Source organism: Schistocerca serialis, chromosome 1 (genome assembly GCF_023864345.2).
Source record: "Schistocerca serialis cubense isolate TAMUIC-IGC-003099 chromosome 1, iqSchSeri2.2, whole genome shotgun sequence".
NCBI classification, from domain to species: domain Eukaryota; kingdom Metazoa; phylum Arthropoda; class Insecta; order Orthoptera; family Acrididae; genus Schistocerca; species Schistocerca serialis.
This window is the reverse complement of record NC_064638.1, coordinates 739,273,470-739,300,101: the sequence shown is the minus strand read 5'-3', so window position 1 is coordinate 739,300,101 and position 26,632 is coordinate 739,273,470. Positions and strand designations below refer to the sequence as shown.

General features: G+C 43.6%; 1 protein-coding gene across 3 annotated transcripts in view; it reads right to left on the bottom strand.

Moving 5' to 3' along the window:
• The window catches only part of LOC126481765 (protein unc-13 homolog 4B), a 254,770-nt gene that overhangs the window by 64,743 nt on the left and 163,395 nt on the right, over positions 1-26,632 (bottom strand). For all 3 annotated transcript variants that reach the window (XM_050105723.1, XM_050105738.1, XM_050105730.1), the window contains exon 2: positions 24,348-24,648. In XM_050105723.1, the coding sequence (XP_049961680.1) occupies positions 24,348-24,648 (301 nt within the window). The remainder of the gene's footprint in view (positions 1-24,347; positions 24,649-26,632) is intronic.

Genomic DNA, 26,632 nt, shown 5'->3' with positions numbered 1-26,632 from the left:
CTGGGACAACCGCCGTGAAAGCCTACGTTTACATCAAAGTGAAGCTCCTTACACCCAACGGTACAATCGTGCGTCTACTGAGAAATATAACTGTATATCCAAAGTGTTTTCTGTTGCTGCATGCATACATATTAAATTATTAACGTCTCGTTGATCGGAGGGGAGCTACTATCGTTGTAGAGTGAGTGTGTGTGTGTGTGTGTGTGTGTGTGTGTGTGTGTGTGTGTGTGTGTGTGTGTGTGTGTGTGATGGTATATTATTTTTAATCATCCCAATTCGAGAAGGTAACTGTCAATTATACTAATGGTATCGTTATTGACGTAATATCGAAGCAGCTTGATTTAGAACCAGAATGTGGGCCGGCGATCATGTACAAAATAATGGTTTCTTGAAGATGTATTCAGTTAGTTAAACAACAATCGCTACGTCGAGGCAAGAATCAGGAGAAAAACGTGCTACATCGATTTACACAAAACTGATACAGGTTTAGTCCATCAGAGAATGACTGTTATAGCACCACGTATACGTTCAAAATGTCCCACTTTACCGTTCGGGGCACTTTTCTTGCAGAATTACGGAGGTCGTTGAGAAGCTGTACTGACATTTTGCTATCCTTAAGATCGTTTCCCAGTTGACACGGTAAGGCGTGAAAACATGCATACATTCTTTCCTTGTTCAGATCAGGAATGGAACAATCAAGAACAATTAATAATGAAACAATGGCACGGAGTTACCACACGATCCACTGAGCAATAGTTTGAAATGTGGTAGTGTTGTGGTCTTCAGTCCGACGACTGATTTGATGCAGCTGTCCATGCTACTCTATCGTGTGCAAGCCTCTTCATCTCCAAATTACTACTGCAATCTAAATCCATCTCAATCTCCTTATTGTATTCATCTCTTGGCCGCCCTCTACGATTTTTACCATCCACGCTTCCCACAATACAAAACTGGTGATCGCTTGACGTCTCAGAATGTGTCCTATCAAGCGAGCCCTTCTTTTGGTCAAGCTTAGCTACAACTATCTTGTCTCTCCAATTCTATCCAGTACGTCCTCATTAGTAGCGTGATTGACCCATCTAATCTTCAGAGTTCTCCTGTAGCACCATATTTCGATAGCTTCTCTTTTTATCCAAACTGTTTATCGCCCATGTTTCGCTTCCATACATAGTTACACTCCGTACAATTACTTTCATAAGAGACTGCCTGACACTTAAATCTATACCTGATGTTAGCAAATTTACTTCTGAAATGCTTTTCTTGCCATTGCCAGGCCAAATTTTATACCATCTCTACTCTGACTATCAGTTATTTTGCTCCCCAAATAGAAACATTCACCTACTACTTTTAGTGTATCGTTTCCTAATCCAATTCCCTCAGCATTACCTGATTTAATTTGACTGCATTCCATTATCATTGTTATGCTTTTGTTGATATTCATCTTATATCCTGCTTTTAAGACACTGTCCATTCCGTTCAACTGCTCTTCCAAAACCTTTGCTGTCTGACAGAATTGCAGGGTCATCGGCAAATCTCAATCTTTATTTCTTTTCCTTGAATTTTCATTCCTATTCCAAATTTTTCTGTGGTTTCCTTTACTGACTGTTCAATGTACAGATTGAATAACATCGGGGATAGGCTACAACCCTCTCTCACTCCCTTCTCAGCCGGTGCTTTTGTTTCATGCCTCTCAATTGTCATGACTTATCTGTTTTTTTTTTGTTTTTTTGTTTTTTGCAAGCTGTCAATAGCTTTTCGATCCTTGTCTTTTCGCCCCACGACCTTCGGACTTTCAAAGAGTTTCCAGTCAACATTGCCTAAACTCTCTCTAATTCTACAACTGCTGTAGAAGTAGGTTTGCGTTTCCTTGACCTATCTTCCAAAGTAAGTCAATATTCTCACACGTCTTCCTGCATTTCTCCGGAATCCTAACTGATGTTCCCCGAGGTCGACTTGTACCAGTTTTTCAAATCTTTTGGAAAGGCTTCGTGTTAGTATTTTGCCTCCATGAATTATAGAACTGCTTTCTTTGAAATTGGAATTATTACATTCTTCTTGAAGTCTGAAGGTATTTCGTCTGTGTCGTACATCTTGCAAACCATATGGAAGAGTTTTGTCATGGCTGATTCTCCCAAGGCTATCAGTAGTTCTGACGGAATATCGTCTATTCCCGGGGCCTTGTTTTGATTGGGTTTTTCAGCGCTCTGTCAAGTTCTTCTCGCAATATCGTATCTGCCTTCTGATTTTCATCTACGTCCTCCACACTTTTATAATATGCCCTCCAATACAACTCCCTTGTATAAAAAATCTATATAGTCTTTCCAACTTCAGTTTTTCCCTTTGCTTAGGAACGGTTTCCTATCTGAGCTCTTTATTTTCATACAACAGCTTCTTTTTTTCCAAAGGCCTCTTTAATTTTCCTGTACTTGATATCTATCTTACCCCTAATGATAGAAGCTTCTAAATTCTTACATTTGTCCTCCAGCCAAGCCCGCTTAGCCATTTTGCACTTCCTGCCAATTTCATTTTTTAGACGTTTGTTTTCGTTTCACCTGCTTATTACTGCAGTTTGATATTTTCTCGTTTAATGAATTAAAAGTTTTGAAACATGGACATAAATGGATGAACGGAAGACAAGTCGACTGCAATACTTGTCCGTTCTCGGTGATACTATATAACACCAAAGTGACGTCTTACTGTAGGTACCCGATGTCAGTAGTGGCTGATGAGTCTTATTTATGTTCCTCAAGAATAACTGTAAAGTTTACTGGGCGCTCTAAAGTACCATTCGATTTATTCATTATCAGTTTCATAAATGCATACATTGTCACAGCAAAATGGCGAAGAGACTTCGCTTGTAGCTCCAACCGTCTGAAATTCCAACCCGAAGCAACTTTTCTATTCTCGCGCACATAAAACCGTGTGCCCGACGGCGGCATAGTTTTGTTCATTCCCCGAATTCTCTCTGAAGGCGAAAGGGAAATAAAACGCTCTAGTGATGAATGCCAACTCAGCGTTCATAGTTACAGTTGCCTCGGCAGTAAACATCACCGACACCAAATGCCCTGGCAGCTGCAAGGCGAGATTGCCCGCACGTGGCACAAAATCAGTGACGTTTCAAGTGCCCGACTTGTCCGTTTTCTCATACATAATGGAGCAAATCAAAACAGTGGAAAATGAAACGAAAACATCGAAATGAAATTTAGATTACGCTCTATATGAAACAGAATCAGGACAATAACAACAGAATGAAGTATTTTTTAGGTAGATCCAGACTCTAAAAGTTATATAACTATGTGGATTCGCGCCATAGGGTTAAGAATTTTCATCAGGAGACGGCCATCTAATTTCTTCAGAGAGAGAGAGAGAGAGAGAGAGAGAGAGAGAGAGAGAGCCGCTGCCTGTTCGGCGTCTTAAATTTGACGTTTATGGCATATTGGGTGGTGTCAAAAACTTCATTCAGTAAACAATATCGACTTCAAAACGAAACATTTCAAAACTTTGATACACGGCTAAAGCATGAAGTGAGTTCAGCACTAATATAGTAGTTGATGTGCATCCGAAGCGACGAATGAAAATTCGTACCAAGGGCAGGATTCGAACCCGGGTCTCCTGCAACTAGGCACGTGCACCAACTACTACGCCACCCTGCACAACTGCATGGACTACCCTGTTACTCCCTTCTCAATTCAAATTCCCATTCACGTCTAAGCCCACTTGATAGCCCCCCTAAACACTAACGGCACTGCAGATTGTGCGCACCTAATAGCATCTTGTTTCTGGGCGAAACGTCTCTGATTTACTTAGTTCATTTAACTTACTACTCCTCTCCTCTGCCCTGGATTTATGGTTGTTACATAGCATCTAAATCCATTGACAAGCTCTACGCTGAGTATCCTGTTATAGCAAACACAATGCGTTGCAAGAATCGAAGATTCTCAGACAGAAAGCACTTCGACCTAACGAAGAGAGCTTTAGTTCTTCCAGTGATTCGTCATGATTCTTTCTAGTTTATATCCGTGTAGACAGGCAAGCTTAAGCGTGACTCATCTAATGAAGCAATCTGTCTCCAGAGCTCCCTGACGCATAGGCGTACTCTTTGAAAAGGTTTGCGTTCAATGCCTTTCAATTATCTTTTATTACTTACTTCACTTGTAATGTCGGGCTGGCTATTCGTCCAGTTTTCGTCACACAATACTTCCGTAGATAAATTCGAATTCAGTTTAAAAGTTATTACATTCTTTCGTAAGTACTGCATATTTAACTGTGTGTCATTAAAACAAAATTTTGAAACAGGCGTATTTTTAAGGCCAAAGTACTGTAAACTTCTTCCTTTTGATAACGAGGATGTAATTAATATTGGAAACAGTTCCGTGTTTGGAGCGCGTGTATTACCGTAAATGTAAAACACAAGCTGCATAGTCATTATAAGAACGTCCAAATGATATGAAACTTTCAGAACATTCAGAGCAGCGACATCTGTAAACGGCAATGTGAAGTGGGTTTAAGGACTGCGGTAGAAGAAAGTGTGTTATATACATAGGCGAACTTTTCGTTAGATAGCTGTATCCAGTCAACCAAGAAAGGGCAACATGACCAAGTTACGAAGTTTGAAAAGCCATTAGTGGTCATCCGTAGCCAATGTGGTACGTTGTATCGTGAAACTGCATGTCATTCAATACATTGTGCAAATATGTCGCGTCAATGCAAGACGAGTGACAGAAAAATCAGGCGAATAGTAAAATCAACTGAGTTGAATTGTAAAATCAACTGAGTTAATCTAAACTTGGCGTTAGTTCAGAATTACATTCGCCTCTTCGTATGGAGAGACCGACTGTTGACTGGCCAGTAGTAGTACAACGCAACGCACTTCTGCGGATGTGGCACTTTGTGCGGCGATAGTTCGACAATGTCTGACGTACTGCGGCCTGCGTGCAGTTATTTTGCGTAGGATGCACGTATGGTGTGCTTATTGACATCAGATCACTCTTATAGACGTCCCCCCTCGATAGCTGAGTGGTCAGCGCGGCCAATTGCGGTGCAAAGGGGCCCGGGTTCAATCCCCAGTTGGGTCGGAGATTTTCTCCGCTCAGGGACTGGGTGTTGTGTTGTCTTCATCATCATATCATCCCCCCATGTCTCTCTACCCTGGTAAGATGCACGCGTTCGAGCACGAATGTTCTGAAATCTTCCGTTTCTGGAAATTCGTGAACATGCTCGATACAATTCATGATATTTGTAACGCTTGGGGCAACGTCAAGACACCAACAGCTCGCTAGTGGAAAAAAGTTGCTACATCCTCCACTGAAAGCAAATTTGATGGTTACAGCTGTGAAAAATTTGCTGCTGCTCGTCTAACAGACTGCGAAACCAATTACTGGTTGTGAAGACGTAGACGACGAAAACACCCACGACTGGTTGATGATGTCTATGAACCGAGGTTTGAGCAGCTACGAGAGGCAGATGTAGTAAACAATGTGTACGGTAGAGGAAGAGCGCGAAGACGAGACTATCTTGGAACGCGCAGTCACGAATCCCAAGGCACGGAAATCAGCTTATCTGTCTGTACAGATTTTTCGGCTTTTCGGAAAATGTGAACCGTAGTAACTAACAAAGTGAACGTAAAACATAATCAGAAAATAATTATTTCTCCTACAACTAAATGAAACTTAATGATAGGAAATCGGCGTGTCTTTCGCGTAATACTATAATTAAGTCGTCAGTTTGCGAAGGAGGCGTTCAAAATGTTAGCTGTGGCACTTTTTGTAAATACGATAGCAGTTTCTGTTAAAAAAAAAATGTGTTTTTTGGTTATCCGCGTAGTCTCCACCTCACGTTAACCCGGAGAATCGGGAGCTTTCTCCACTTCCACTTACTCTGGATCGGTGTTTATACAGTGAGGTAATGTAAGTCACGGGGGACCTCCTAACATCTTGTCGGGCACCCTTTTGCCCGGCGCAGTACATCAACTCGACGTGGCATGAACGCAAGTCGTTAGAAGTCCCCTGCGGAAATATTGAGCCACGCTGCCTCTAAAGCCGTCCATAATTGCGGAAGTGTTGCCAGGGCAGGATTTTGTGGACAAAGTGACTTCTCGATTATATCCAATAAATATTCGATCGGATTAATGTCTGCTATATAGGTTGCCAAATCATTCGCTGGAGTTCTCCAGAATCTTCTTCAAAACCGTCGTGAACAATTATGGCCTGATGACATGGCTTACTGTCACCCATTAAAATTCCACCATTGTTTGGGAACATGAAGTCCATGGAATGACCGAACACAACAATTTCATGTAAATATTCGGTTTAGATGGGCCAGAGGACGCAGTCTAGTTCATGTAAGAATATCCCCCACCATTATGGAGCCTCCAGAAGTTCGCACAGTGCCTTGTTGACAACTTATGTCCACGGTTTCGTGGGGTCTGCACCACAGTCGAACCTATCACCGGCTCTTACAAACTGAAATCTGTACTCATCTGACCAAGCTACGGTTTCCCAATTGTTTAGGATCAAAACGATATTGTCAAGAGCCCAGGAGAGGCGCTGCTGGCGATGTCGTGTTGTTAGCCAAGGCACTCGCGTCGGTCGTTTCCTGCCATAGCCCAGTAACGCAAAATTTCACCGCACTGTCCTAACGGATACGGTCGTCGTACGTCCCACATCGATTTCTGCGGTTATTTCACGCAATGTTGCTTGTCTGTTACTACTGACAACACTACGCAAACGCCGCTGCTCTCGGTCGTTAAGTGAGGGCCGTCGGCCACTGCCTTGTCCGTGGTGAGAGATAATGTCTGAAAGTTGGTATTCTTGACACTGTCGATCTCTGAATACTGAATTCCCTGTTTCCGAAATGGACTGTCCCATGTGTCTAGCTCCAACTACCATTCCGCGTTCAGAGTCTGGTAATTCCCGTCATGCGGCCCATCACTTCGGAAACCTTTTCACATGAAACACCAGACTACAACTAACAGCTCCGCGAATACCTTGCGTACGCGATACTACCGCCATCTGTATACAGAATGAGCATAGCGCTACCCCGTGACTTTCGTCACCTCGGCGTTTTCCCGCCGTTGCTCAGCGGTGTGCGACGCTTATCTGCCCGCCGGCCGCCACACAGCGGGTCGAGCACTGGGGCTATGTCCGGAGTGTTTCCCGGTCGTCCCTTTCAGCGCCGCCGGCCGCGTAAACAAGCCGCGGCACAGGAAGCGCAGAGAAAGGGATTGGGAAGTGAATAGCGGGCGCTGTTTGTAGCGGGCCGGCCGGTCACGGCCACACGTGGCGCGCCGTACACGTGTTTACGTTTGCGCTACTGTAGTATCAGCACGCGGACGCGCCGCAAATATTTGGGACATCGATCATCTATCGGCTCAGCAACTCGTTTCAAGCAGTGTATACACACGCTCAGCTTTCCACAATATAAAGTGACTTGATAGGGTGCAGAAAATCCTTCTTCCACGAGTTTATTTGCATTCTTTTAGCACAAACTGTGAAATACACATAGCTGCATATTTTCAGTCACGTTGTTGTTAGTGGTTCAGCCAACCGTAAGTATCGGCCAACGTGTGTACGGACGTCATTGTTGTTGTTAAACATCCTACCCTCCCTCCCTCCCTCCCCCCCCCCCCACGCCAAAAAAAAACCGGGTCAGCTTTCTTCAAGCACCAATTAAGTTTCTACAGGTAGGATGCGTGGCTTCACTTTTGTTATTCAAGTAGCTAGGTCGGAATTCTCGCGTGTTTCAACCGAAATCAAGTAACTCCAAAACGGAGTGGTGGGCTTGTGGCAAGATCCGGATATTACGCAGAAATTTTATCGGTAGTTATAGCTGGTGAGATATTTTAATCACTCAAAACGAAAGTTGACAGAATTTTATGCGTAATATCGTTGGAACAAACTTCGTGACTCGCCTCATCGTGTCCGCAACTACCTACTCCCGTCCTTTCGCCGCTTTTGAACCGTGTTGAGGCGGTACATCATTAAATGTAGATACCTATCAAAGCTAGATGAAAATGAAGAAGATAGCAATGGAAACATTGCTTGTAGCGTACAAAATTAAGTACACACATGTTGTAAGAAATGAATAATTTAACACTGCGGGAGGAAGAGAGGCTCTCTGACACCCTACTACGAGAAGAAAAGATCCATTGGCACATTGCAGCTACAAATGGTATGTAGAAAGTCTTTTGTTGTAGAAAATGTCGTATAAAACAAAAATATTCCTTGCTGTGTCTGGCGGCATCGGAGAATTGGATGAGTCACGCTTGACAAACGGCCTTCAGCACGACCAGGGTAGTCATAGTCTTGAGCGTGCTTGTCGGACAGAATGATTTTTGTGTCGGAGTACGTCTCTTGGTAACAAAATATAACTACGGGTTTAACGCGTTTATTACTATTTGGAATGTTACGTGATTAGTACAGGCGGATGATTCGCAAACACAATATAAGCATATTTCCGAAGAAAATTTCAGCCTGATCAGCGTGAATTTTCTTTGATGACATTTCCTGTACTTTCGACGGGCCGTGACTCAGTGGCCAATCTAACGTGACCACATCCAACAAGTTTTCCACGGATGTGTTTAGATATTGGTAGATGCGCTCGCTCATGTACATGTAGAACTCAAATGACGTGCACATGTGGCGCTTAACGTTATATGAAGTCTGTACAGAACTGAACCCAAGGCTTCTCAGGACTGACACTTGTATCGACGCACAAGAAACAGATTTGGGACACTAGGGTGAAATTTTTACCAGTGAGAAGGTCATGAATGCTAGGAGATACTAGCCGAAAACTTACAGTGTTGCTATGTGTACGGGCAGATGTTTTATTAAAATGTAGTCAAGCTTAAATTCTACGCCTCTATTTGGATTGGAGCATCCGTGTTTCATTTTGGTAGAGGGGAAAGAGGGCTTCGGAAAATATTTTTAAATGCCGACTTAGTCATGCCCTATCAAACTGGGCGAAAAAGGGCGATTCAATGCATCTGAATCAGAGTACCGAAGCGACTGTTTCCTTTTATGCATTAACTATTAGACAACGCCGGCGGATTGTGAGTGACTTAAATCACTAGCCACGAAAGCCACCGTTCCAAGCATACTTAAAAGCACTGTAAGGCTATTTCTTAATAGGTCTACATGAACACTCTGCAATTCAAACTTAAGTGCCTGGCAGAGGATTCATCGAACAACTTACACACTACTTTTTTACTTTTCCTCTGCAACAGCGCGCTAGCTTTGATCTCTTTTATTACAGTTATCATTTCTCCTTATGTATGTGGGTGCCAAAAAAATATTTTCGCATTCGGAGGAGAACGATGGAAATTGAAATTTCGTGAAAGGATCTCGCCGCAACGAAAAACGCATTTGTTTTAATGATTGCCACACCAACTCGCTTATCACATCCGTGACTCTCTCTCCTCTGTTGTGCGACAGTACGAAATGAACTACCCTTCTTAAAATTTTTCGAAGTCCTCCGTCAATCCCATCCGGTAACGATCCAACATTGCACTTCAGAATTCTAGCAGAGGACGGGTGAGTTAAGTGTACGGGAGTCTCTAAGAGGGTAGACCTATTGCATCTTCTCAGTGTACTGCAAATAAAACGCAGTTTTTGGTTCGCTTTCCCCTCAGAATATTATCTGTGTGATCGTTCCAGTTTAAGTTGTTCCTAGTTGCACTTCCTAGGTATTTAGTTGTGTTAACAGCCTTTAGATTTGTGTGATTTATCATGCAACCGAAATGTAAAGGATTCCTTTCAGTACTCGTATTGATGCCCTCACATTTTTCCTTATTTCGGGTCACCTGTCACTTTTCGCGCCATACGGACACCTTGCCTAAATCATTTTACGATTGGTTTTGATCATCTGATGACTTTACAAAACAGTAAATGACAACTTCATCCGAAAATAATTTAAGATGGATGCTCAGATTCTCTCCTAAATCGTTCACATAGGTTAGGAACAGCAGAGAGCCTATTACACTTCCTTGTGGAACGCCGTACATCATTTCTGTTTTACTCGATGACTTTCCGACAGGAAATCACGCATCTAGTTGCACAACAGTATACAGCTACGCACCGTCGACTGTTTTACACGTTCAAGAATTCCAGGAGTTTGGCGTACTAATTCCGCGGCTGCGATAATCTAACGACTAGGTTCGCGCGAATGTCGACTGGGGTCTCGTAAACTAAGCTCTTCACATGCCACGAGAAGAAGTAGTCCATTAGTGACACGTCTGGTGACAGAACTGGCCATGGAACAGGACCACCACGACCAATCCATTGACGTCCAAACTGAACTTCAATGTGGTTCCTAACATAGAGTGCAATATGTGCCGGAGCCCTGTCCTGTTGAAACCACCTAAGCTGACGGATTCTCAACAGCACATCTCTAGGAACAGTGGTAGGGTATGCTGAAAGTGTTTTTTTTTTTTACATGACTCCGTTCAGTGTAACAAAGTAGTGAGGTCCAATCACAATATCGTTGACAATACCAGGCCATACATTCGCAGCAACTTCTGTTGATAGGATCGGCACAGCAGTGCTTGTGGATTTTCGACATCTTATACATGGCTATTCCTACTGCTGAACGTGCTCTTCCTAGTGAACATAATCTCGTCTGTAAACAATACGAAAGCAGGGAAATTGGAGTATTCTGTACACGGCACTCGAAATGGAAAGTCCACTGGCTGTAATGTTTGCACTTTCTGTGGATAATGCAGGCGCAATTGTTCACATAAGACTGTCAAAATACGACTTTTTTGTGTTCAGTTCTCACAACGCTCTGACTGCTAGAGGCAGGATTGTTACCAAACGCATGTAAAACATTCTCTTCCGTACCCGGTGGTTTAGCACACCCCACGCATCCACTATCTTCCATTCTAACACAGGAGGATCCAGTTTCTCGTTGGCGCCTATGTACAGATGCAAATGTACTGTGATGCGGTTGCGCATAGCGCCGTTGTCCCACTCTTCCATCGAATATAGTGAAATCATACAGAAGGAGCATATCAGCCAACCCTTCTTCAGTAAATCTATCCATAGTATTGCAGTGTATCAGTGTAAATACACAAATAAAAGTGCAAGAAAACAAAATCCTAGAGCCGGCCGCTGTGGCTGAGCGGTTCTAGGTGCTTCAGTCCGGAACCGCGCGACTGCTACGGTCGCAGGTTCGAATCCTGCCTCGGGCATGGATGTATGTGATGTCCTTAGGTTGGTTAGGTTTAAGCAGTTGTAAGTTCTAGAGAACTGATGACCTCAGATGTTAAGTTCCATAGTGCTTAGAGCCAAAATCCTAGACAGAACCAAGCAGTACTGAATATCTACTAGAGGGATATGAGATAAGGAGAACATTACTGTTTTCAACAGCAGTCGCCGTGAGCGAATCGTAATGTCGACATTTGTACTGCTGTACCCTGTTTTGAGTCCACTACAGATACAGAGATAATTAGGGCACGAAAGCAAACGAAATGCTGTACGTTTGTGACGAGCCGCCAAATAGTGGTAGTCCCTAGTACCAAAATACTCAGAAGGTATTCCTGCAAAACTTCAGAAAGTTTGTAGGTGGAGTTCTGATTCAGCTTGTATGTACAGGGTGGCCAGAAATAGTCTGAAAAGCTTGTAAAGGTGTTGTGGGTAGGTTGTGCTGATAATTGTTAAAAAAATCGATACGTTACGCCGTTTCCGAGATAATTAGAATTGAAGTTAGCCAATGAGACCGTTCCGCGCGCAAATTCAGGCGCCCCGCCAGGCATAATTAGCGTTTCTAGTAGCGTAGATGCCCAGCGTTTGGCTCGATTCGATCCTTCTTGCCGCCCCACGCTCAATTTTTGTATCGCTTTCGTTTGATTTTAGGAAATCAAACGAGAAACACGTTTGGCGACACAGTCTCTGACGGGACAGATGAATTTGCGCGTGCAACGGCCTGTTTAGCTAATTGCAACGCTAATTCACTAGTGAACGGCACCCCATTTCCGTGACCGAGGTCGCTAACGCACAGCTGTGCGATGGCGCTCGACCCGGGAACACGCCGGTTCGAATTGTGGCGGTGGAAAACATGTTCACTACCAGTACTTGGCCGGCACGTGGAAGAGAGGTGGTAGCGTACAGTTCCTGATCACCAGTGTTTGCATTAATGTCTCGGTATAAATACCAAATCTCTCCGCAGTGTCTCATGTAGTGAGAGCACGTGACACTGTTGACGATGATTAGTCCGTCGGACAGCGACGTTAAGATTGGCGCCCCCCTTGGCACTATTCGCGAGGAGTAGATCTATGTGCCGGACCGGGTTTCACCCTTTCCCTTCTTTCATAATAATCGTCGCGGCCATCATCATCAACATCCAAAACACACACACACACACACACACACACACACACACACACACACACACACACAGAGAGAGAGAGAGAGAGAGAGAGAGAGAGAGAGAGAGAGAGAGAGAGAGAGACAGACAGACAGACAAAATACATACATATAGTATTACGAATTCACACAAATCTGAGCATTTGAGAATGTTGTAAATAAACAACCAACCAACAGGGAAACGGCGCAACGGGTCGAAATTTTCTCTTAACAGTTCTTTATAAGCACAACCTACCCTTCAACACCATCAAAAACTTTTCATCCAGACTGTTTCTCACCATATTCCCTGGATGATCAATTAGAGACGTTATTCTAGATCTTTTTAAATGTGTTTTACGGCAGGTCAAGTTCATTTACCTTGTGTGAACATAAAAGGCTCTGAGCACTATGGGACTTAACATCTGAGGTCATCAGTCCTCTAGAACTTAGAACTACTTAAACCTAACTAACCTAAGGACATCACACACATCCATGCCCGAGGCAGGATTCGAACCTGCGACCGTAGCAGAAACATAAAAACAGTGTTATGTATTCACTACTTGTTTTATTGTATTTTCATTTTAGTGTTTATCGTACCTAAACACTTTCATCTGACTGATCAACGTGAAGCTATGACAGCGCTGGTGCCTTGCACTGAACAAAGACACGCGAAACGCTGGAACTTCGCCGATGTATCTTCAAGATTTTATGCAAATCAGTTTGCACTTATTGAACGTTTGGGTTCTTTGGAACCTAATTTCGTGGCTATTACAGCTTGCGGAGAGCAGAATAAACTCCACTGAAGCCTGGTAGAATTGCGCCACAAGGGTAAGCTAGAGGTAGACGTGTGGCGCCTGGCAAGCGGGTCGCTGTGTGAGCGGTGCAGCCTCAGCCGAACCGCCCACACTCGCGTCGCGTCAGCTTCTGCGTGTGCCGCGCATGCCCGCTGTCAGCCGAAGCAGAACATGACTAACGCCCAGCGGTGCACTCAGGTCTTCACAGGAAGTTCGCAGTAACTGCTGTGTAGCACAGCAATCCAACACGAACTAGCCAAATGTATCGCTGAACAAACTCTAACAACGCGGATACATACCTACGTCTGCATCAATACTCCGCAAGCCGCTTGGTGTGCGGCAGGGTATTTCTGGTACCACTATGTGATTTCCCCCCACGCCTGCACCCTCAAACCCGCCGCTCCCATTCCCTGTTCCCTTCACGAATGGCGCGTGGGAAGAATGATTATCGGTAAACCTCTGTATTACCTCCAATTTCTCAGATTTTCTCGTTGTGGTCATTTCGCGAGTCGTATATCGGAGGAAGTAATCTGTTGTCCCACTCTTCGCTGAAAGTACTCTCTCGAAATTTCGACAGTAAACTTCTCCGTGATGCACAATCCCTCTTTTGTAGCGTCTGCCACTGGAGTTTGTTGAGCATCTCCGTAACCCTCTAGCGCCGACTAAACGACCATCTGACGAAACGCACTGCTCTTCGTTGGCTCTTTTCTCTCTCTTCAATCACTCCTACCCAAGAAGGGTCACACAGTGATGAGTAATAGTCAAAACCGGTCGAAGAAGTGTTTTACAAGCCACTTCTTTTGTGGATGAGTTGCATTTCCTTAACATTCTTCCTATGAATCTCAGTCCAGTATCTACTTTTCCTACTTGTTTTATATGATCACTTCATTTAAGGTCTCTCCGGATGGTTACTAGTAGATATCCTATGGTAAACACTGTTGCCAGCAGTTTGTCAACAGCAGTGGATGTCTTTTTCTATGTATGCGCAATATGTTACATTACTGCCAGAGCCTGCACCATTCATCAATCCTCTGCCGGTCATCCTGCAAATCGGTACTGTCTTCTGGCGTTGCTAGTTTCTAATAGACAACCGCATCATCTGCGAACAGTCAAAGGGCATCCGACGCTTTTTACCAGCAGTAACGGCGCTATCACACTTCCGTGGGGTTCTCTGGAAATTCCCTTTACATCTGCTCCGGTAAAAGTGACGTTGTGAGTTACATCTGCAAGGAAGTCTTGAATCCAGTCGCAAACCAGGTCCGATACTCCATAAGTTTGTATGTTTTTGTTTTCACCGAACGGCAGAACAGAACGGTGTCAAGTGCCGTTGTCTACAGCGCAGTGGATCTCGTGGAGGAACAGAGCGACTTGAGTTTCGCAGGATCTATGTGTGCAGAATCCGGGATGATGTTTATAGAGGAGATTCTCGTTCTCCAAAAAGTCACAATTCTTCAGCATAAAACAACCCTTCATTGCTCCAGCGAACTAAGATTAACTGCTGCCACTAGGGGAACAAGTTCTTTCGCGTAATCTCTGTTGACTTTTACAGTTATCCGGTTTGGTCCTGTGCCTTTCTTGTACTAAGCCATTGTAGTTGCTTTTCTATTCCGCTATCGCTTATCTCGATATCTGACATTTCGATGTTCGCAAAACGATTGAAACGAGGGATCGCATTAAGATATACCGCGGTGAAACAATTTCCTAAGACCGAATAATTTCGGCCTTCTCTCTTTCATCTTCCGTTTCGGTGCTGAGTGACTAAGTAGATGCTCTCGAGCCACTTACTAATTTTACGTAAAACCAAAATCTCTCAGGACTTTTAATCAGATTCGGTGGCAAAATTTTACTTTCAACGTCACTGAACGCTTCTCTCGTTGCTCTCTTTACGCGTATTAGTAAACCGCAGTGGGTCTTTCTCGTACCTTAAGACCTTGCTCGGAACATACTCGTGCAAGGTATATTGATCGATGTTTTTTAATTTTTTGCCATTTGTGCAATACGTCTTCTCTCTCATTTCTCTTTCCACAAGATTTTAAGGTAGCAAGTAGGTGCAACTTGCTTTCACTATGTGCTGTACTGCAACGAAGACTATAAAAATATAGTCAATGACTAGCTCAGCGCCCGCTGTTTCACTCACGTAGATTGTACAGTTGGCACAGTTTTTTTTCTTTAGTTGAATTCTTACGTCGTTCTCACATTGCAACACCTTCTAAATTTTTCACGCTAATTAAAGTCACAGGAGCATGGTCTTTTCCGAACGTACTTCTGACCAAGAAGTGATTCTGGTAGCTTGAGTCCAAGGTTTCTGTTAACCATGCCTTTTTGCGTTCTTGTGATGATATTTAAACAGCAATTTTCATCCCCTAAAACACATTTCTTTATATGCTACCGAGAAGTGAAATACAAATTTTTATAGCTTTAAATAATTTTTAAAATAACGAAATATTTTCTTAAATATTTTCATCCCCTATTCAACCTCCTTATGGGTTGAATTTCAAAAAACAATGAAACACGAATTTCATTATTCTAACAGGGAAGCCGAACACAAATTTTCATAGATGTAGTTTTAAAATACTTTAGTTGTTCTTTCATAAGGATTTACAATAAAAACAACTTTCATTATTAGACCCCCATATGGGTTACATTTCCAAGAATGCTGTAACACGTAATTCTTTATTTCTGATCTAGAAACAAAATACCATTTTTGTAGGTCTCTGCTGTTCAAAATTGCCTTAACAGCGGCGAATTTTCAAAAAAACTTTCCACTCCCTATTTCACACCCTTAGGAGTACGACTTTGAAAAATACGTTCTTAAACGACTCCTACATTTTACCAACAATACCCTTTCCAAATTTCAAGTTTCTATCCTTAAAGGTTTTGGGGCTGGGCGATGATTAGTCAATCAGTCGGGACATTGCCTTCTATATATAGATATTGGTAAGTAATGATGAATGAACTTTTTATTCCTTATGGCACTTGAAGGTATTGAACGTAATACCGAGTTACGAGTTGGTTTCCTCACGACGGAACCACAAGTTAAGGACAGCTGCTGACAGACGCAGCCACGGATGAGACACGTCGACGAAGACACGCCCTCACGCGGTATGGTACGCCGCTCGCCTCACTCTGATAGCCCACCCTGATAGCAGCCTCGTCATCGTTCAGATCCAGCAGCGAGCCCGTGTCGTTAGAACTGGGTACAAAAGTACATAGTCGAACATAAACCGATACTTGCCGGTCAAGTCACTTATATTTGTGTTTCACGATTGTATCAAATTTATATCGTCCCCAATATAGACATGGATTTCTTCCAAAGTTTAGCACCCTGTGTTAAAGTGTTTTACTGAAATTTATCTAACATCCACTATACGTTGCACTATGTACCTCATCCACAAGGAAAACCTTAGAACTTTCATCTAGGCTTGCTACGACGTATGAAATCTGTTAATGTGTCTTACGTTTTCGTAATGCTAGGTAGTTGGAAACTAATTCGAGACATTGTCGGGATAGCTAAGGAACAGCTATCCACGCTGCCAAGCACATTTCGATATCAAATTTCAGTTTATCGCTGGGACTCGAACCAGACAAGTAAACGTCAGATAACTTAATCAATGTTGATGGTGGAGACATGACTATAAATTTCGTGTAGCCGGCCGGTGTGGCCGTGCGGTTCTTGGCGCTTCAGTTTGGAACCGCGTGACCGCTACGGTCGCAGGTTCGAATCCTGCCTCGGGCATGGATGTGTGTAATGTCCTTAGGTTAGTTAGGTTTAAGTACTTCTAAGTTCAAGGGGACTGATGATCTCAGAAGTTAAGTCCCATAGTGCTCAGAGCAATTTGAACCAATTTCGTGTATTGTGTGTGTAGTTATTAAACTGAATCTGATTTCACTTTGTTCACCATCCATTCACAGCACCAAAATTTATCCAACAAATATCAGTATAAGAGTTACCTATACGAGCAGTAACCAATAAAAAATGCAGCCTGGCAACAGCAAAATCAGATATAAGAGAGAAATATGTCAGCTTCTAATATGAATTTAAGTACAAAACAGTCTTTTAGAAAAGTGTTGTGAGTATAGTTTTCTAGACTTACAATCATGGCAAACCACTCAAGTTAACAGCAAATAGTACTTCCCACTGTACTGTACCACACATTAAGTTTTCTTCCTGTCCCATTCAAGTACAAAGCGCGAGAAGAATGACTTTAAACATCTCTATGCGTACTGTAATCAAGTTAATACGGGTCTTCGCGGCCCACGCGGGAGCGTAATGAAGGAGAGTAGTGCATTCCTAGACTTTTCTATTAATAATGTTTCTTGAAACCTTGTAAGTAGCTTTTCGCATCATCTCCCTTCAAGTGGCTGCCAATTTCTCGGTATTTTCGTGACGCTCCTCCATTAGTTGACGTTCTTTGTATGCGTTCAGTCATATTTGGTAACCTTGAGCAGTATTCTAGAGTGTGTCTCAACAACGTTTTGTAAGCGGTCTATTTTCTTTACTGGCTGAGTTGTCCCAGCATCAAAGATGAAATCATGAACTGAACCTGCTTTACTCATTACACTGAGGTGACAAAAGTCATGTGATAGCGATAAACACATACACGGATGGCGGTAGTATCGCGTTCAGAAGGTTGTGCATTGGCGGAGTTGTAATTTGTACTCAGGTCATTCATGTAAAAAGGTTTCCTACTTGGTTATGGCCGCACGATGCGAATTAACAGATTTTGAACGCAGAATGGTAGTTGGACATAGACTCATCAGGCATTCCATTTCAGAAATCGTTAAGGAATTCAGCATTCCAAGAGCCGCAGTGTCAAGGATGTGCCGAGTACACCAAATTTCAGGCATGACCCCTCACCACGGACAACGCAGTGGCCGACGACCTTCAATTCACGACCGAGAGCAGCGGCGCTTGTGTAGAGTTGTCAGTGCTCACAGACAAGCAATACTGTGTGAAATAACTGCAGAAATCAATGTTGGGCGTAAGAAGAACGTACCCGTTGGGGCAGTGCTGCGAAATTTCGCGTTAATGGGCTATGGCAGCAGACGGCCGACGCGAGTGCCTTTGGTAACAACACGAAACCGTCGGCAGCGCCTCTCCTGGACGTCTGGAAAACCGTGGCCTGGGCAGATGAGTCCCGATTTAAGTTGGTAAGAGTTGATGGTAGGGTTCGAGTGTGGCGAAGTCCCCACGAAGCGATGGACCCAAGTTGTTGTCAACGCACTGTGGTGGCTCCATAATGTGTGGACTGCTTTTACAGTAAATGAAGTGGGTATTCTGGTCCAACTGAACCGATTATTGACTGAAAATGATTATGTTCGGCTACTTGGAGACTATGGGCACCCATTCAATGATTTCATGTTCCTAAACATCGATGGAATTTTTATAGGTGACAATGCGCTATGTCACTGGGCCACAACACTGTTCGCGTTTGGTCTGAAGAACATTCTGAACAATGCGAGGGAATGGTTTGGCCACCCAGATTGCCCGACGTGAATTCCATCGAAAATTTACGGGACATGATCGAGAGGTCTGTTCTTGCATTAAATCTCGCACCGGAAACACTTTCCCAATTATGGTTGGCCATAGAGGCAGCATGGCTCAATATTTCTGCAGGGGACTTCCAACGACAGTAGATCGATGAAAGACGAAAGTAATGAGTAGCAGCAGAAATGAGATTAATGATAAATTTGACACCAAAATGAGTAACAACGAAGTAGGTGAAGTGAAGCATTATTTCGCCTTGGACGCAAAGTAACACATGACGGACGAATCATGGAGGAAATAAAAAGCAGACTAGCGCTGGCAAAATGGCAATTCCTTGTCAAAGCAAGTGCAATAGCATCAAACATGGCCTTAATTTGAGGAAGTAATTTGTCAGAATGTAAATTTGGAGCACAACATTGTATCGTTACGGTAGGAAAATCAGAAAAGAGTGGAATCCAAGCATCTGAGATTTGGTGCTACAGAAGAACGTTGAAAATTAGGTGGAATGATAAGGGAAAAAGGTTATTCGCAGAGAAGAAAGGAACATATGGAAAACATTGACAAGAAAGTGGGATAGGATGATAGGACTTGTGTTAAGACATCTGCAGATCACGTCCACTGTACTAGAGGGACCTATGAATGGTAAAAACTAAAGGAGAAAACAGAGACTGGAATACATCCAACAAATAATTGAGGACGCAGGGTGAAAGTGCTATTCTGAGATGAAGTGGTTGGCACAAGACAGGAATTCGTGGTGGAGTGCATCAAAACAGTCAGAAGACTGATGACCAAAAAAAGCACTCCTTCCTGCGTTTTGTAAATCCACAATTTTATTTTCTGGACATTTAATGCAAATTTTCAATCTTTACATCACTTGAACGAGTGGATATATGAGCGAATATTTTTCTGCTAGTAGTTCATTATAGGGAAGTGCATCACTTGCAAAAAGTCGGAGGTTGCTTTAAGCATTGTTTGTCCGCTTATTGATATACAAAATGAATAGCAAGGAACTCAACTCACGACTCTGGGATTCAACGGAAGGATGGAAGGAAGATTACGGTTTAATTTCCCGTCGGCAACGGAAGGACCGTGAAGGAAATCGGCCGTGCTCTTTCAAAGGAACCATCCCAACATTTGCCTTAAGCGATTTAGGGAAATCACGGATAACGTAATTCTGGATGGCCGTCCTCTCTAGTACTAAGGCAGGGTCTCATTACTGTCCCACAAGGCTCTGTGAGACGTGTGTCGAAAACAAAACAATACGCTCCGTCCACGCTCCCAAGAAATTCTTAAACCAGTCACAAACTTCGTATCATACACTGCACGATCGAAATTTCGTTTGAAAATGGTGGTGTGGTACTGAATCAAGTGCTGTTCTCCTTTTGTTGAAATTAAATGTGGGCGACAAGAAGCTAAGTTTTTAAAATTTGCTGCTGCAGAAGAATGTTTAAGTACAGACGAATACGATGTTCGTCAAAAAAAATTCCGGAACATTCGTAATTTCGCGCCAATGGTGTCTTGGAGTGACATGCAGTTGGCATCTCTGCAGGCGCTTGTATTTAATACGCCGGACGTTTCCTTGTAGTACGTCTGTTAGATATTGTTCAGTGTTGTATTTAGAAGAGCGTTGTGTCGCTCGCTTTGCGAATTTTGAACTGGTAGAGTTAGAGGGGTAACGCGTCTGCATTGAATTTTGCGTAAACCTCACGAAAACTCTTAAAGAGACACACCAAATCGTCAGGTCAGGTGAAATGTCAAAACCATGCGGATAGTTTGATAGTTTTCGTTGACCCTGAAAGATTAGTTAATCGTGAATTCGTACCACAGAGACAAACTGCTAATCGATGGTACGGTCGGGACGTGTTGGGACGCTTGCGAGAAAATATGAAAAGGAAACGGCATGAAATATGGTGAGACAATTCGTGGCTCCTGCATCACGATAACGCGCCAACACAGTCATCCATGTTAGTGGGTGACTATTACACGAAAAATGAAATTATTGTTCTGCTTCATCTTCTGCACTCTCCAGAACTGACCTCTGTGGACTTAATTTCCAAAATTGAAAACCCCGTTGAAAGGACAAAGATTTGCAACGACAGCCGAGATAAAAAAATCGCAGACGATGGCGTTTCGGGTGATCCGGCAAGAGGCGTACTTAGACTGCTTCTGGAAGTGTAAACGACACTGGGAGCGGCATATCATTTGTGGTAGAGAGTGCTTCGAAGATCATGCGCCAGAAGTAAAAGTTAAGAGCAGAAAAAAATTGTGGACAAAGTTCTGAAATTTTTTGAACAGACCTTTTATATCGAATGGAGATGAAAAGTGCTTTACGACACAACTTGACGAAAAGAAGGATGCAACCGTAATGCAGTAAGGTTTGTTCTGGCCGCATACGAGGTAAAATCCAGTGAAAACCTACTACATTATGCAACTAATGAAATTTCATAACTGAATTCTGGAAGATCAGACTAGCACTCCAACTCTACGGGACGTTAGACACGTCCCGTAAAGTTGGAGTGCTAGTTTCTTTTAATTTGTTTTAAAAGGATAGGAAAAGAAATTGGCGAAGCCCCTATCAAACGAACCTTCCTGGCGTTTGCCTGAACATTATAACGAAACGAACCATTCACAAGAACAGAATCACCATCATTATTGCCTGAATCACTTGAAAACACTGCGGCGTTACACGTTTATACAAGTCTAATGTCACTCTGGAATCGACCCCGGAACCATAAAAACAATCATTCACGCAATCATCTTGATCGTTCTCCCTTGCAACATCTGAAAAATCATCGTCAAACACATCCGAAAGTATTTCAGATTCGTCCATATCAGAACAGGACTGTCTTTCAAGGCAAGAGGAAATGGTGACTACTTGGAATATCAGAGTACTAAATAGGCAGATAGTAAATGAAGGCAATCACGTTTGATACATGGACTACAGGTGCAAAAACCTAAATAGACCGAGTAGTTAAAATATATCACAGTAGATGGCATCTACAGACAGTGTGTAGCGAAACAGGCGTTATCTCGAGAACTGTCTGTAACGGGTGACGCGCGAAAGATCTGTGCGCAGTGTCTTAACCAATTACGAGAAACCAAGCAACACTTAAATCTGGTTGATGAGGGTATCCGGATGAGAGTCTTGCTTACTATGCCAGAGCTCTCGTGAACTATAGTATTCACAGTTGTTACAGGTATAGTCAACCGGGAATGAATGTCTAAGAATCATTTTGAACCTCGGGTGTAAATACAGAAGGCTAAATCTGAGGGGAAAAGAAGTAGGTATAAGCTTAAAGCAGATACGCTCTAAAACGTATGATTTTCATTTTATTCATGCCATACTGTGCTCTGAACTGTGAACTCTAGTGGGCGACAAACTGTCGTTCCTTGCTAGAGACCGAAAGTGGGTTGGAACCCTACTGACTAGTAGCCAAGTAACGCTTCGCATCATCGAAGATGTTTCTTCTACAAGAGGAGGGCACCCCTCCCCTAGGAAGAGCTAATGTGTTTCCCTTGTGAGGTGTGTGGAAGTACGATGACTCCTGGCAGGATAAGAGAGAGAGAGAGAGAGAGAGAGAGAGAGAGAGAGAGAGAGAGAGAGAGGGGGGGGGGGGGGTGAGAATACAATGTACAGGGTGGTCAGGAAGTCAGAAAAGCTTGTAAGGGTGTTGTAGGGGCGCTTGCACGGACCCACCGATGTTTGTGATTCACCGCATTTTAGTGCGTGCAAATGCTTGGATTTGCGCGAGTAACGACGTGATAGGCTAATTTACATGCTAAGCAACTCAGAAAGGGTGGAACGTATCGAATATTTTTCTTAACAATTATTTCACTTCACAACCTCCCCTGAAACTCCCTGACACGCTTTTCAGACTGTTTCTGACCACTTTGTATAAAAGCTGTGACCCCTTCAATGCTGTGTTGCAACTCGTGAAGAAATAAGCAGTTAACTGTTGAATAACGCAAATGCCTTCGTAGGGAACGGTGCTGCCTTCTGGTGGGCAATGACAACATGTCGAAAACTGTACCGTACAGGTTGCCGCATGGTACTGGCTTCTCTTTCAGAAACCACACAATCACTCATAAGTTCATTGGATCTTATTTGTTCTTAATCCTATCATGGTCCATCCTGCAGTGTCTCCACTGTGCAGTGACCTTTTATTTATACGCACATATCGCTAGCAATCAGGAATTACAAAATTAGTATTAATCTCTTTTACTGAGTCAAGCACTTTCTTGCGATCCACAGTTTGGCAAAAGCATCAACATGTTTGAAACATTGGAGCAGTGCGTTTTCGTCGTGAAATAGGGACCGCTGCTTACTAAGGATCAGGGCCAAGTAGTTAGGAAATAACTGTACGTTAATACGCCTAGTTGCCTTCCTGATCGCTGTCAGAGGTATAGCTATTGTGCTGGACACTTGTCGGTAAGTTGTCTGGAGATATATGCATTCGATTACAGCCCATTGCTAACCAGGCGAATATGGCAAGTGCTATAATCCCCCGATTTACTTGGAACTGGGGTTGTGGAAGGAGGGTCAAAATAAGCGAACACGTGTCTGAGCTTATCCTTAGATATTCGACCGTTTCAGATAAAACGACAGTCAAAGTTTTAGAGGTAATGTGTGTGTCTTTTAGCGAGTGAACAGTACCACCAAAGCGGTGGCACAGTGACTTATTTCGTCGTTTCACACTTCTGCGCCCGAGTTTGAGACCCTATTATTATTATTATTATTATTATTATTAATTTACGAAAAACTATCAATGTCGCAGAGGATTACTACGCGAATGTTTTCCAATGTATATTGAAACAACGTTGTTCTTATTCGTCTACTAATTGTATGTCACGGCAATGAAATTAAAAAAGGAAAAAAACAATATATGAATGGAGTAACAACTTAAAAAATTGTTTTCGGCGAAATTCCTGTAGTTTATCTTGATACATAACCAATTGCAAACGCCAGTTATGGAAAAAGTGATCCATTTTGCATGGTTTGCCGCGAAATTATTGCCAACGTATGAAATCTTTAAGAATGTTAACAACGTTTATTTCTCGGCTAAGATTCATACGAAGAAATGTCACTGTGGCAAATCAGCCTTCGCGCGGTGCTCGTGGTGTTCGGAATTTCTCTGTTTGGAATATCTCTACGCTCAGTATCAGCCAGGGGAGTGCACAAAATCTTCCTGAAGCATAAACGTAAGAATAAAATACAAGAATTAAGAATATGAGAATTTAAAAAGATTGTAACTCCTGAAAGTACCACATATGCACATGCGACACTTATTGTGAAGTCCAGTTGTAAGTTTACAGTCAAAATAACGCCCTTGTTTCCCCCAATTTGATACGAAACATTCGTGTAGTAACCTTCCACGGACATCAGTAAATAAGTCAAAGAAACAAAATAAAAATAATCAGGTTTCGAACACTGGTTTCAACAGAGATGCCGAAACCCTAGCCACTAGGTCACCAGCAGGGCCGGGCAAAGGCATATAAATTACGTCGAAAACTTTGACGGTTGTTTTCTCAGAAACGGCCGAGTATCTACGGATAGGCAGAGAGATGTGTTCGCTTATTTTTGGCTGCTCTTCCACTGAGCTAAGTATCTCGGAAATTGGATCATGGTACTTGCCGTGTTCTCCCCGTAAGAGTACATCGGCAGCGTTGTCTGGAGAACCTCATATTCGGCAGGCAGTGTGCGCATGGACAGACACAGAGGGTACTCACGTTCCAGCCCATGGCGTCCGAGATGAACTGCTGCTTGTCCGTCTCTTCGGGCTCGGAGTCTGAGTCCGTGGGCGGCGGCTGGGCGCCTTCCTCCGCCTCGCCATCGCCATCGCCCTCGCCGGCAGCGGCGGCAGCGGCGTCGTCCTCCCCCGCCTCCACGTCGGCACCGTGGCCAGCGTCTGCGCCGCCATCGCCGGAGCCGCCATGCAGGGCGCGCTCGTCCGCAGCCGCCTCCTGGTCCGCCTGCTCCTTCAGCAGCGAGCCGAACTTCTCGAAGAACCCGCCATCCAACTCCTGGATTCTGAAACAGGCACAGAGCACTTCCATTAGATGGCAGTTGGGAAACCCGTGAACACACACTAGCCGATGAAAGAAATGGGAAAAGCATGATCTGTTTACACTTCATCATTAGAATACCAACAGATTGGCCGTGGAGCATCACTGCACCAACCTTCAAAAAGAAAGGAAGCTCTGCTCAGTGCTCTGATTAACGCCCAGTCAGATTACTGACATATGCGATGAGGATCTTTGAACGCTTTCTCGATAAAAGGATTCGCGTGATAGCTCAGATCACAAAGAATCGAGCTGGATTTATGAATACTTGTAGCACAACTGACGCAATCGATACTGCGCGGCTGTTCGTTGAATATACTGCGAACAGAACAAGCCACTGTACAGTGCTTTTCTAGACCTCGGAAAGGCTTTCGATCGAATACCAGATGCCGTGATGTGGTAAGCGCTTCGAGACCATGGCATTCCAAGAGTACCTGCGCACGGCTTCTGTATGTACAACCGAGGAGGTATGTTCATCTGGCTCCAGGAGTGTCAAATGTCTTTCGCATCACAGTATGAATCCATCAAGGCTCAGCCGTATCACCAATGTTTATTCTTGTGACGGACACTGTCACACGCCGCGCGGGATTAGCCGAAGCGGTCTAAGGCGCTTCAATCATGGACTGTGCGGCTGGTCCCGGCGGAGGTTCGAGTCCTCCCTCGGGCATGGGTGTGTGTGTTTGTCCTTATGATAATTTAGGTTAAGTAGTGTGTAAGCTTAGGGACTGATGACCTTAGCAGTTAAGTCCCATAAGATTTCACACACATTTGAACATTTTTGAACACTGTCACATCAGACCTGCACATGCCACTACCATGGATACTTCTCTATGCTGATGTCATGTTGGCTGTGGAGAACAAGTTTGATCTCCAGCAATGAACACAAGAGTGGTACCTCCGACTCGCGCTATATGGCCTGCGTCTCAGCAGGATGAAAACGGAGTACGTGACATCAGATGCGCGAGACGTTGGGACCATCAGCGTTGACGGAGAAGACCTACCCTCAGTATCAAAATTTAAGTATCTTGCTTCTACAATCTCCGGCGATGGGCAGCTTGCAGACTAGGCCAACAAAAGGACGCTCCCAGCCACGATGAAGTGCTAAGTGAAAAAAGTCTCCACTTGCGATCGTCGGCTTAAGGGCCATCTGAAGTCAATATCTACCGGGATGTCACTCTTCCTGTTGCTCTCTACGGCCTCGAGTGTTGTCCAGTTACAAAAAGAGACAGAACGACGCTCGGGGGTCACTGAGACTAAGATACTTAGACGCACAGGTGGCATCACTCGACTGGATCAATTTCCGAACGACACTATCGGGCAATGTTTCGGGGTCGCACCGATACAGAAGAAAATGCGAGAAAGCCGTCTGCAATGGTTTGGACATATGCTGCTCTCAAGAGGGCGATACCATTGCAAAAGCAAACATACACAGTTGAAGCCGTACGAGACAGGATCAAGGGATGACAAAGACAGCAATGCGGTGACAATCTCCACAACGACCTAAAGGCTGTAAATCTTCCTTCAGACATGATCCACGATCGAACGAAATGAAGAAAGCGAATCCACTCAACAGATCCTGGCACTATTCTGGAGAAACGCTACAGAAGAAGAATATGGCATGCGCTCTCCCTGCTGGTAGTGTACGTTTGCTTGGTGAGGACACACAGCACTGCGAATTGTGTTACTTTTGACCGAGGATATGGAAATGTAGAAAAGTTGACGTCGAAGCGCTCCAATAATTTACAGTGATGCGTTTAGTCAGTAAGACTGATACTGAATTTAAGAATTTCTTCTTATTGCTTACAGACTTACCTTTAAGAGACGGTTTTGTTTTTCCAGGAAACACTATATAAAACGCTAACCCCCAAACGAACGTATGTAATTCATTGAATGTATATAATAAAACATGGTTTTTCCGTATTTAATTTTTTTATCTCAAAACGTCTTATTTT